The sequence below is a fragment of the Cynoglossus semilaevis genome, chromosome 8 (genome assembly GCF_000523025.1).
Source record: "Cynoglossus semilaevis isolate Cse_v1.0 chromosome 8, Cse_v1.0, whole genome shotgun sequence".
NCBI lineage: Eukaryota > Metazoa > Chordata > Actinopteri > Pleuronectiformes > Cynoglossidae > Cynoglossus > Cynoglossus semilaevis.
In genome coordinates, this window is record NC_024314.1 from 7,712,072 (window position 1) to 7,725,346 (window position 13,275).

General features: G+C 41.1%; 1 protein-coding gene across 2 annotated transcripts; it reads left to right on the forward strand.

Annotated features, from left to right (window-relative positions):
* Positions 1–5,353: 5,353 nt before the first annotated feature.
* On the forward strand, positions 5,354–13,269 carry LOC103381856 (ATP-dependent RNA helicase DHX8). 2 transcript variants are annotated; one of them, XM_008314415.3, is made up of 23 exons: positions 5,354–5,541; positions 5,762–5,847; positions 5,937–6,009; positions 6,207–6,298; positions 6,641–6,747; positions 6,858–7,220; positions 7,384–7,528; positions 7,613–7,819; positions 7,906–7,993; positions 8,178–8,275; positions 8,664–8,811; positions 9,140–9,321; positions 9,612–9,806; positions 9,901–10,086; positions 10,175–10,385; positions 10,492–10,673; positions 11,239–11,379; positions 11,462–11,617; positions 11,746–11,883; positions 12,052–12,180; positions 12,490–12,686; positions 12,775–12,954; positions 13,042–13,269. In XM_008314415.3, exons 1-23 carry the CDS (start codon positions 5,433–5,435, stop codon positions 13,259–13,261), a joined length of 3,633 nt encoding a protein of 1,210 aa, XP_008312637.1. In that variant the 5' UTR covers positions 5,354–5,432; the 3' UTR covers positions 13,262–13,269. The 2 variants fall into 2 exon arrangements, with proteins under 2 accessions (XP_008312637.1, XP_008312638.1); XM_008314416.3 differs by having other exon boundaries at positions 5,355–5,541; positions 5,937–6,003.
* The last annotated feature ends 6 nt before the right edge of the window (positions 13,270–13,275 follow it).

Below are 13,275 nucleotides of genomic sequence, written 5' to 3' on the forward strand. Positions count from 1 at the left end.
GTGAAAAGCAAAGATCTGCCATGGACATGTGGGTCCATTAAATGTCTCGGGAGGACAGTTATTAAACAGTGACGGAGGCCAAAATAGATATGTAGTAATATTTTCCAAAACTTTAATTTAAAAAAATAGATTTAATCACAGGGATGTCTTCCATAGGCTGAAATACATATTTTGAAAAAAATAATCCATTTATTTTATTTTTTATTTTTAGAATTTTGTTAATGTTGTGGCCCAGGAATTCTGGGATATTAAATTTCACAATATATAAATAAAGAAATAAACAAAGTTAAACAGCATTAACATGATTTGATTGATAGATTAAAGATCACGGATAAAAGCATTGCCCCCTGTGGGCTCTCCAGGTATTGCTGCCAAGTCCATCAGTAAAGGTTGAGCCATATAGTACATTGTGGTCATGGGTTGATTGTATATATCATTTGTCCCAAAACAGCAACAACCAGGTTAAAAAAAATTCAATTCAAAAACTATTAAATAAGAGTCATATAGTTTTATTTCCCCAAACAAATAACCAGGCCGAGTAGTCAGCCCTCAGTTTATTGGTTTTGGGGTTTGTTTGTTTTTTTCTTTTTTGCACCTGCACCTTTTTTTCTGCATCAGATCCCCGTTGACAGGAGGCCCTGTGTTGAAGGAACCCCCTCATAGTGTCTGTACCTGTTAAATACTCATTTATATCCACCAGAGAGCGCTAACCCTCCTGTGGTTGTAGGGCAGTTGATGCCCTACTCTACTGTTAATTTAGCTGGCTTTGGTGTCTCTGGAGACGAACAGAGCGAGTTTGTCTTTTTATTTTCAAAAATGCTCGCTCTTCATTTTGGAGTGTCTGGCTTACGATTCCGGTCACACATTTGTTTCCAAGCTACAAAATAAGAGGATTGATGTTGTAGGTGACCTGCTCATCACTCTGATTTGTCACTCACAGATGGAGCAGCATGTGGGCGTTGATGCTGAGCTGTTGTGTGGCCGTAGTAAACAGTGGTTTTACTGATACGTTTATGCTGCTGTGTCCAAGCGACGTGGCGGCTGGACTGGCTTCACGATATTCTTTGAATTAATTTGATGAGGCCATGATGGATCTTTTCACATTATGTCTGCCATGTGGGTGGAAGCTGTCGTGGGGGATGTGATCTCACAAAGGCAGCTTTTCCACCAACCAATACCTCCGCAGCTATTTGGACCCTAGCCCAGCCCCCTCGGATCATCCCCCCTCTCTCTACCTCTCTGGTGTGTATTATGCGCACACACCCTCTAACTCTCTCTCACACACTCACATACACCCACTTTATGCTCCATGCACCGTCATAGCAGGAATTTTCCACTCAGCAGCAGGAGAGGGCTGCAGCCAGCTGTGCTGTCAATTGCACTGTGGGCTGAAACGTCGAAGACTCTTTGCAGACACCCTCTCTTTTTTTTTCTTTCAGCCCACATTTCCTGGCCATACCCCTGTGCATAGCTACACGCCTGCACGCAACCACAACTACATGCAGTGAAAAATGGCAGACTGACTGTGGTCTCCATGAAGAGAGCGGCAGGAGCAGATTCATGCGAGCATGAACATGTGTGTTCTGTCCGGCCTGTTCAGTGGAGCAGAAGAATGTAAATCCAATTGCTGGGACACAGGGGAAGCAGGATGATCTAATACCTCCTCCTCTGTTTCTGTCTCTGTCTCCATCTCCTTCTCTCTTTTGTACACTCAATCCCTCCTTTCCCCTTTTCTCTATTCCCTAATCTGTCTAATCCTCACTGTCTCTCCGTCTTCAGTGCACACCATAGTAATCGTGTTTAAATGCGTGAAAGGGGGCATCGAGGACAGCGGTGTTCATGTGTTCTGTATACATTAGAAGCCTCTTATGTAAGTGTGCGCACACGCCCCCCTGCCTCCTCCTCTCTCTGTTGCCCATACATTTCCCGTGTCCTCTCAAATCAGGTCAGCTGAGGACGCTGGAACCAGAGGACCAGCCTGGTCATTTGCAATATATACATAAAGTCCTGAAAGCCTACACCACACAGGGGAAGGCGAAAGAAAACAAAGGGGGATTTGAGGGTCTTTTTTCCCCAAACACTGGTTGGTTCCACAGCAGTGTGCGTAAACGCACTGGGAGGCAAAATACATACATTCAAGATAAATCCCAAAAGATCTAATCTAAAGTCTCAGCATGGGGCGACCTGTTTCCACATCTCGTCTCTGTCCATACAGGTCACCTGGACTTGTTTACTTTCAATTGGACGTTATGTCTACTGCAGTACAGGAAGGTCTTAAGGAGCCTGTGTGTTTTTTGGTTGGGGGCTGTTTTCCCTGGTTTGAGTTACTGCCCTCCAGTACCATCAAGGAAACGCTTTAAAGAGTAGTTTGACTTTTTTCAGAGCCACATTTGTTTTCTCTTTTAACGGTAAATGAGAAGATTGTTGCTCATATGCACAACATGTGAAGCCTGGAGGCCATTACCTCAACATAAAGCAAGAGGAAGTCGCTGGTCCAGCTCTGCAGCACCTCTGGAGCTCACAGGTTGTTTGACTTCATTAGATACAGAGTGTGAACGTTGCTTTGACAAACATCTGTGACAACAAGACGCCAGGAAGTCAGCATGGATCTGTTGTTTGGCAACGGATGTGCGTTCCCATAAAACATAAACGATGATACATCGCAGTCTTCTCTTTTCCCACCTGCCGCCAATCTTTTAGATAGTCTCATGTAAATATAGGTCTGAAAGAAAGGCACCGTGTGAACAGGAACCAGAACACGTGGCTCCTGTAAGACTGCAGACTGAATGAAGGAAGAGTTTGGTTTGATTCTGTTGTAACTTTGTTCTTCCACAGACAGGACATTAGTCTGTGATGGCACAGTGTGTGGTGGAAGAAGATGGTAAAGGTGAAACATCTCATTTTAAAATCATGTCATAGCTGAAGGAACAGGTTGAGTTCCAAATATTAAACTGTATTTTGTTTTTTCCTGGAATAAAACAAACGTTTGTCCGTTTGTCCAACCAGGACCAATTAATCTCTGGAGCTGACTGTTGGATTCTTATTCATGTTCAGACATTTACTGCAATTATTGTCAAGCAGGAATATTTAGGAAGATTTGGAAAATGTGCTTTTCTAAAATTGAATCCATTTCAGGGTCACAGGGAGAAGTTGGGGTCAATCCCAGCAGCCATTGAGCCAAGACCTATAGCCCGGTGGTCTGCAGTCCATAAGAGGTCCTCATACGGACACAATCATCCACATTATGGTTATACCTACGGTCCATTTAAAGTGGATAATTGTATTGTATTATAACCCTGCTTGTTTTTGAACAGAAAAAAAAAATGTGAGGAAAAGAGCATCAGTTACCACTGGGGACCAGTGTTGTAGGCCAGTAGCACACTTTCACTGTGTCTCCTTTCAATATTCTAGCAGTTCTCATAGTGGTTGGAAAAGTCTTGTCTGTTTGTGCTCAGGTCCTATCTTTTATAGCGAGTCTAGGAGTGAAATCTAAAAAAACTTTTCCACGGAGAAATCAATGGCCCTGTCACCATTGTGAAAAGGCTACTGGGCCAAGAAGTAGTCAATATTTGTCCACTCGGGCCTCGCTCACGGCTGTGATGAACTGATAAATGCACAACAGTGTAAACAAAGATTTGTTTCAGTGGCTTTTACTCAGCATGTGGAAGAACTTCACTGGCCTGGTCAATATCTAACCCATATCTCCATCCATCACTGTGAACAGGAACAAAGACTGGTGTTCACATCCTCACCTGACGAGGGCTGGTGTGGCTCAAATTAAAGAAAGTCAGTGCATGTCCTCGGAACATTGGTGCTGATCTTCTCTGATGTATAACCAAACATATGAGTTTCTTCTTGGTCTCCACTAAAACCTGCAGTATGTTGACTTTGCCCTAATGTCTAACAGCTGAATCCGTTACGGGTTGTGTTTTAAAACACATTGGATTGGAAAAAGTTTTTCAGAGGAAAATGCATTAACTTATAAAGGATCTTGTGGTACTTCTCAGGAAAGCCACCTCCTGGGATGGAATCTTCTCTCAGAGAATCAACTATGTCAATAAATCACCGCAGAGAGACAGAGTCAAGAATGGAAAACGTATGCCTTGAGAAGAGCACAACTGGGAATGTGTTTGATGCAAAGTGGTGCAAACATCATTTTTGAAGTTGACTGAGACCCAGAGCTAGTCTATTGTAATGTGCAGATTAAATCCTATTCTGAGAATACAGATGTCAGCAAACATACAGGGAGCTCACAGTTTTTTTAAGGTCAGTCTTATGGGTAATGCAGTTAAAATGAAAATAGGAATTATATAATGGTCATTAAAGACTACTGTACTATAAATTATACAGTTTACATAGTTAAGGGTGTGTTATGTTAAAAGGATGATACCTGGTCAGTTTTCTCAACAATGCCACTGTAAAATATGAACAACTTTGTGGCAGGAATGTTATTTTAAACAAAGTGTTCATATTTTTTCAGCAGTGTCTCCGAAAGTTTTGTAGTAAACATAATTTCTGGAAAACTTTTGGGACGATGCCAATTTTATTTTGGAGGAATGTAGCGCCATCATGCGACAATTAAAGGCTGTGCTGTTCTCGATTTTGTGTGTCTCTTTTTTCAACCATATGTGGTCGCTGTGGTTCAGTAGGTAGTGACGTTATAACATACTGTATTTGTTATATGGGATAATATTCTAGCAAGATATTGTTGTACAATGCCAGATCGGTGGTCCACAAAATGGATGAGCTAATGCTGATCGCTGTCTGTTGTTTTGTTTTGTTTGTTGTTTATTTAAGTGATCATTACAGCAGAGTAATGTTTGTATGTATGTATCTGTGATACATCTGCGGAGAGGCCTTCCCTAATTTTGTTATGTTCGAACCAAACATAATGACAATAGAATAATTCAATAGAATATTCTATTCTATTGTAATGACAATAGAATATTCTATTCTATTCTATTCTATATCTGCCATTTTCTGAATGTTTAAATTAATTTTGGTTACTCTAAGGAAACAATAAGATGTAAAGTTCTATTGATGTAAATTTGGTGGAGGGACACAATTTATGGTACATAAATTGGTATCTGGTGTTGCGCTTTCTGGGCTGCTTCTTGTGTTTAGTGTCTCGTGTTCTAAGTGTTTAGTTGCTGATAAACGTCCAGGCGTACAGCAAATTAAAAATAAACTAGTTCCTATACACGTTTGTGTGTGTGCGCGCGCGCGCAAATATACTGTACTTATAAAGTCTTGACAATTCTCAAATTATTAAAAATAAGAATAATTTGCAGCTGCACCCCCTTCCAGCAGATGGCGGCCGTGGCTAGTACGATACTTTTACAGTTTTGACACTGACAACAAAACAAGAAGAGGGGCAACGTTTATCATGGCTCCTCTTGTTTGTTGAATTTGAACTCGTACGACTCGGAAGAATGGCTGAGGGTGGTGTGGACGAGCTTTCGCAGCTCGAATATTTGTCTTTGGTGTCCAAAGTCTGCACGGAGCTCGACAACCATCTTGGGATAAGTGACAAAGATTTAGGTATGTGTGATAAGGTCGCTTAATCGGAGAAAATTGGCTAGTCTGTGCTAAGCTAGCCAACCGACTGTTGTTAGCCGCATGGGTAGGGAAACCTAAAGTGTGTTTTATGTGTATATTTACAGTTAAGTCACCGTTGGTTTCGTCCAATTCCGTCAAATTTTCTGTCACAACTGTTGGTGTTTTCTTTAATATACTCTTGTATTTTGTCTCTATTTCGCAGCGGAGTTTGTCATCCATCTTGCCGAAAAACAACCGACTTTTGATGGATTCAAGTCTGCGCTGCTCCAAAATGGGGCCGAATTTACCGTATGTTTAATATCCAAAGAATCGCGGAACACGAGGAGAATTTATATCAAAGTATTTCAGTGATTGATTGTTTATGTCTTTTTTTTCAGGATTCTCTCGTCGGTAATTTGCTCAGGCTCATTCAGACAATGCGGCCTCAGTCAAAAGCATCAACAGGTAAAGGTAAATTAAGTTTTCGGTGCTTTAGACGTCAGTGTAAGTTTCCTACAAACGGTGTCTGTGATTAGTTATTTTTCTGCACAGAAGTAAATATAGTAATAATTATCTGTTTTGTTATGACCTTAATCCTTCAAAACAATGTCATAGAGTTGATTTATTCTACCTTTTGTGTAACAGATATAATGAATGTTTTGTTTCAGTTTCTGGGGCTGTGTGTAAGCCCAACTCAGAAAAGGACAGGCTGAAGGAGCTGTTTCCTGCCCTGTGTCGGCCAGATGATCCAGCACCAAAGGTTTGTACCTGAAATACCTAATTTGATATTATGTTCATTCATCTATTTTACTGTTGTATACCACATGTGGTATAGATTCTCTCTTATGGAAATTAGTTGTTTGCAACTGTGCTTTGCTTTCTGTGTTGAATTGTATGTTGTGATTTCAAACTGTTGTTTGATTGCTGTGTACACGCGTAATTAATGGCATTGTGATAAAATGCTCGTATTTTTCGAGTGTATACAATGTCAGGGTCATGTAACCTCATGTTATTGACGGTGTTTGCAAATAATTCTAACTTTTGGGGGAATGTGGGTTAGGATTAGTGTTACTTACATAATTTTTTTGGTTGATGATCTTAGAAACTATTAGATGAAGATGATGTGAAAGTGGCAGCTGATGCAATGAAAGAGCTGGAGATGTTCATGCCTAGTGTCAGTGGGACAAACACAAAGAGTCATAAGAGCAGGTAAGGGCACTGATAAAAAGTGATTGGATCTTAAATATGGGGACATTTATTGCTATTTTAATTTTTGTCAAATTTAATGTTTGGTTGTTTTTTTACATGTCTTCTTTAAGATCAGAGAAGAGCAGACGCTACAGTCGAAGTCGCAGCAGGAGCAGAGAAAGAGACAGGCACAGAGATAGGGACAGGGATCGTAGGAGAAGACATCGGTCTCGGTCACGTTCCAGATCCAGGTCCCGATCCAGAGATCGTGATCGTCACAGAGACAGAGATCGGGGGAAAAGAAGAGACAAATCTACCCGTCGGACTGACAGATCACCGAGTCCTAAAAAAGACCAGGATAGAGACTCTGACCGATGGAAAGACAAACATGTGGACCGTCCTCCACCAGAAGAACCTTCTGTGGGGGACATCTATAATGGAAAAGTAACAAGCATTATGCAGTTTGGATGCTTTGTTCAGCTGGAAGGATTGAGGTTGGTGTTAAAACATTTGAGCTGTGGTCATGGGTGGATTTTAAATGTATTTGCTCAACCTGGAGAGATAATGTGTAAAGAATGTCATTCATTTCGAAGCACCTGACCTCTTCTCAAGATATAAAGTTGATCTCTGTTTTTTTCTAAACTTTTTTTTCTCCAGAAAAAGATGGGAGGGATTGGTCCATATTTCAGAACTGCGTAGAGAAGGGCGTGTTGCCAATGTCGCTGATGTGGTCAACAAAGGTCAACGAGTCAAAGTCAAGGTTCTGTCCTTCACTGGCTCAAAGACCAGCCTCAGTATGAAGGTAAACATTTTCAATGTGAATTTTGAGTACATTTGTTGTGAGCACACTGAATTCCTAAACGTCTCCTTTCTTCTTCTTTTTTAGGATGTGGAACAGGAGACAGGGGAGGACCTTAACCCTAACAGGAGGAGAAACGTTGGGCCAGACGGAGGTGATGAAGTCACCATGAGAAATCCTGACCGTCCAAGCAACCTGAACCTGGGAAATGCTCCAGAGCTGGAGCAGGATGACACTCTAGAGCGCAAGAGGCTCACTAAAATCTCTGATCCGGAGAAATGGGAAATCAAACAGGTTGGCTATTAGCTTTTATCATGTACCATTTACCATTGTGGTACCATCTGATGAAAATCTGACTTATTGACACTGACTCTTTACAGATGATTGCTGCAAACGTGTTGTCTAAAGAGGAGTTCCCTGACTTTGATGACGAGACAGGGATCCTACCAAAAGTAGATGATGAGGAAGGTAAAATCAATAATAACATCAAGCATGTCAAGTATATCATTATAAAAGGATTGATTTGAATAGTGATACTTTAAATGGTACTGTTTTTCTTTTTTTGAACTATTCCAAACCCTTTTAATTTATTCCTGTCTAAAAATAGTATTGTGAACAGCCGCTGTAACATGAGTCTTCACATTTTTTTTAGATGAAGATTTGGAAATTGAGCTAGTGGAGGAGGAACCTCCATTCCTGCGGGGCCACACAAAACAAAGTATGGATATGAGTCCAGTCAAGATTGTCAAGGTACATTTAACTTTAATGAAAGGCAAGTTCATATTTGGTACCTGTTGGGTGCAACAGCAAGGCAAATTGATTAAATACATTTTTTTAATTTATTCCACAGTAAGATGATACTATCACTACAATTTGAATTCACATTGTCTGGGAATTAATTAGTTTCAAATAAACTTTAGTTGAGTTTAGAAGCAATGGTTGTGATGTGTCAACTGGGGGCACTCAAAAATGGTGTCATCAACTAAGGTGAGGAGAAGTACCTCTTCTACCACTGTTCCTTGCTAAAATTATTAATTACTGAATAATTTAGTCTTAAATACTGTCTAATTATGAATGTAGACATAAAAAGTAATCATAGTCCAATAACTCATTTTCAGGTATTTTTTTCTTTCCATAGAATCCAGATGGATCCATGTCCCAGGCTGCTATGATGCAGAGCGCTCTGGCTAAAGAAAGGCGAGAGCAGAAGCAGGCGGCTCGTGAGGCTGAGATGGACTCGATCCCCATGGGACTGAACAAACACTGGGTCGACCCGTTGCCAGATGGTTAGGAATCCATTTGATGAAAGACTGAAAATATTATTTCAGTCTCTATATGAACAAATGAAACACAGTCCAACCTGGTTTAACTCTAACACTTCCGTTAAGACTCGAGGTCATTTCCTTCAAGATTGGCTTAACCAAAGATGCTTATCTGTCTTCCTTATGTCTCTAACTCACCAAATGGAGTGAGTTTGCTTTGTTTTAGTGGGTCCCTGTGCACATTTAGCCTTGGGTTGTCTACACAGTGGTGTCCTGCCACATCCATGCATATTTAACAGTGTTTTCCACCATTCATCTTCATTGTTGAGCTCTATTTTAATCCCCTTCACAGCTGACGGGAGGCAGATTGCAGCAAACATGAGAGGCATTGGCATGATGCCCAATGACATCCCAGAGTGGAAGAAACATGCCTTTGGGGGCAACAAGGCCTCTTACGGTAAGAAGACCCAGCTCTCCATCCTGGAGCAGAGGGAAAGTCTGCCCATCTACAAGCTGAAGGAACAGCTCGTTCAGGTCAGAATCCCACTTTTTGTTTGTTTTTTTGGTCAACAAGGAAAACACAATTACTGATAACACTAATTTTCATGGTCTCTGGTCTCTGAGCTTTGGAATGAATTAAATAAATACATATGTTTTGCATTTAGATGTGATTTGAATTTAAGCAAGTATTACGCACACCAAGTACTACAGCATAGTACAGAGTATAGAGAAACGCAGTTGAGTTGTAATTTTTAATGGTCTCTATGTGGAATTTAGGACGACTACACATTTTTCATGTTTATGCTCTTTTTCATGTGGTACAGGCTGTTCATGACAACCAAATCCTGATTGTGATTGGAGAGACAGGGTCTGGTAAGACCACACAGATCACTCAGTATCTGGCAGAAGCGGGCTACACCACCCGTGGGAAGATCGGTTGTACCCAGCCACGTCGTGTTGCTGCTATGTCTGTGGCCAAGAGAGTCTCTGAGGAATACGGTTGCTGTCTTGGACAAGAGGTGACATGACCCTTACCTTGATGTGTATCTGTCTCCAGACCGCACACGTTTCTGGAAAAGTGCTGGATTTTTACTGTTGCTGATGTTTCAACAGGTTGGTTACACCATCCGATTTGAGGACTGCACCAGTCCTGAGACTGTAATCAAGTACATGACAGATGGTATGCTGCTGAGAGAATGTTTGATCGACTCAGAACTGGGCCAGTACGCCATCATAATGTTGGACGAAGCACACGAGAGGACAATCCACACAGACGTTCTCTTTGGTCTGCTGAAGAAGGTGAGCCAGATCAGAACAAGAACGACAACTGCCTTGTCATTTCACTTTTTAAATATGCTGAGTCTTTTCATTTTTTTTTTTTCTACAGACTGTACAGAAACGCACAGACATGAAGTTGATCGTAACATCTGCTACTCTGGACGCTGTGAAGTTCTCCCAGTATTTCTATGAAGCACCCATCTTCACCATCCCAGGAAGAACATACCCAGTAGAAGTTCTTTATACCAAAGAACCTGAGACTGACTACCTTGATGCCAGTCTCATCACTGTAATGCAGATCCACCTGACTGAGCCTCCAGGTATGATTTAAAAAAAAAAAAAAAAGGACCAACCTGATCCCCCTTTTTATAATGTGCAGAAGATTTTATTTTTGGTTTTTTACGTTCTCTTTTTCTCATTGCTCAGGTGACATCCTGGTGTTTCTAACTGGACAGGAGGAGATTGACACGGCCTGTGAGATCCTTTATGAACGGATGAAGTCACTGGGCCCTGATGTTCCTGAGCTGATTATTCTGCCAGTTTATTCTGCTCTGCCCAGTGAGATGCAGACCAGGATCTTTAATCCTGCACCTCCAGGCAGCAGAAAGGTGGCTGTAAAATTTACTTTTGTCTTCTTGTTTCACTTGGTGAACAATATATATAAAAATGTCTTTAGCTGTAATTAACTGGTTGGTAGAAATTAACTGCTGACTGGCTAGTTGAATTTAAATTTCTGCTCAATTATGTGAATTTTGTTTTTTCATTATTAAAATCAAGATTATTAAACACAACCACCTTGTAATTCTGGAAACGGTGCACATCACAAACGTAATATATATAGTTAGATTTTAATTCATCCATTTTCATCCGCTTATCTGTTACCGGGTAGCGGGGGCAACAGTCGCCACCCAAATCACATTGCACCGTACCAACCCCCCGAACCTTCCTGCGGGTGGTGAGTCCACTGGAAGGTATTAACTGCCCTAACTGGGATTTGAACTTGCCCAGGAGGTGAGCCCTGGGGTTCCACACCAATGTCAGAGACATTGCCTCTGGGCCAAAGCGGCTATATTTTAATATGTATATTATATTTTAATATTATACAAAGTTTAAATATAGAATCATTAAAATATTGAAAAAGGGTTAACACATGTAAATCCTTGTCTTCTGCAGGTTGTCATCGCCACCAACATTGCAGAGACGTCACTGACGATCGATGGAATCTACTATGTTGTAGATCCTGGTTTTGTGAAGCAGAAAGTTTACAACTCTAAGACTGGTATTGACCAACTTGTGGTGACTCCCATCTCACAGGTACAATATCTTTGAGCTGCAGGTTAAATAGAACATTTAAAATAATAATACTTTTCACAGAGTTAAATCTGTTGGTTTCCAGGCCCAGGCCAAGCAGAGAGCTGGTCGAGCTGGGAGGACAGGTCCAGGGAAGTGTTACAGACTCTACACAGAGAGAGCATACAGAGATGAAATGCTGATGACAAATGTACCCGAGATCCAGAGAACAAATTTGGCAAGCACTGTGCTCTCTCTAAAGGTCAGGAGTCACTCTGCTACAGACACCTTTCCATGCACACATATCCTTCTATGGGTTTGTTTCTTCCCTTTTTGAAAGGAAAATCCATATTTTACATCCCTTCATGTTGCATTTTCTTTCCGTAACAGGCCATGGGTATCAATGATCTCCTCTCCTTTGACTTCATGGATGCTCCTCCCATGGAGACTTTGATCACAGCTATGGAGCAGCTCTACACACTAGGAGCTCTGGATGATGAGGGTTTACTGACAAGGCTGGGCAGGAGGGTAAGGTATTCTTTGTATTTGTTTTTCAGGGAAAAAAACTTTTGTGGTAAATATTGTGGAAATTGTGATGAACTTTATAACTAGCTATTTAATGTATTCAAAGTAAGTTTGTTTAAATACATGTACCATATGTTTGTTTGTTATACTTGTTTTATTTCTGACCTGCAGATGGCAGAGTTTCCTCTTGAACCCATGCTGTGTAAGATGTTGATCATGTCTGTCCACCTGGGCTGCAGTGAAGAGATGCTCACCATAGTGTCAATGCTGTCTGTGCAAAACGTGTTTTACAGGCCCAAGGTATGACTAACACAAGTGTTATTGAAGGAGAGGTTTTAAAGATATTGTACTGTATTGTAAATTCCATGAAGTTATATCCAGTGTCCTGAAGTGCATTTAACAAATATTTAATTTTACTAGAAATGTTTGTGTTGTATATTCATACCAGCATAAATATATTTTTATGTTTGAAAAGTTATAACTCAGTTTGATAAATGGGTCTTTTTTTTCCAATGTATGTACTTTTCAAATGTACATTTTTCAAATGTACTTTTACTGATGTCTTTGTTTTTTATGCCTCAATTATTTGAACTATATTGTTGTTTAAAGGACAAGCAAGCTCTGGCTGACCAGAAGAAGGCAAAGTTCCATCAACCTGAGGGCGACCACCTGACGTTATTGGCTGTCTACAACTCATGGAAGAACAACAAGTTCTCTAACCCCTGGTGCTATGAGAACTTTATCCAGGCTCGGTCACTGCGCAGAGCCCAGGACATCCGCAAACAGATGTTGGGTATCATGGACAGGTATAAGGGAGTAGCATTGGTCATCAAACATTAAATTTCATTTAAATTTGTCTTCATTTCCTCATGCAACATGCCATCTTACCCACAGACATAAACTTGATGTGGTGTCATGTGGAAAAGCCACAGTACGAGTCCAGAAAGCCATATGCAGTGGTTTTTTCAGGAATGCAGCCAAGAAGGATCCTCAGGAGGGCTATAGGACCCTCATAGACCAGCAAGTCGTATACATTCACCCCTCCAGTGCTCTGTTCAACCGCCAGCCTGAGTGGTACAACTGCAACTCAAATCACATCAGTCTTAAAAAATGTGTTTGATTGTCTGTCCAAATAAAATCTTCCTGACTTTGCCTTTTTAGGGTTGTCTACCATGAGTTGGTCTTAACCACCAAGGAATACATGCGGGAGGTGACCACCATAGACCCCCGCTGGCTGGTGGAGTTTGCTCCAGCCTTCTTCAAAGTGTCTGACCCCACACGTCTCAGCAAGCAGAAAAAACAGCAGCGTCTGGAACCTCTGTACAACAGATACGAAGAGCCCAATGCTTGGAGGATCTCCCGCGCCTTCAGAAGGCGTTAATGTTAGGCATCCTG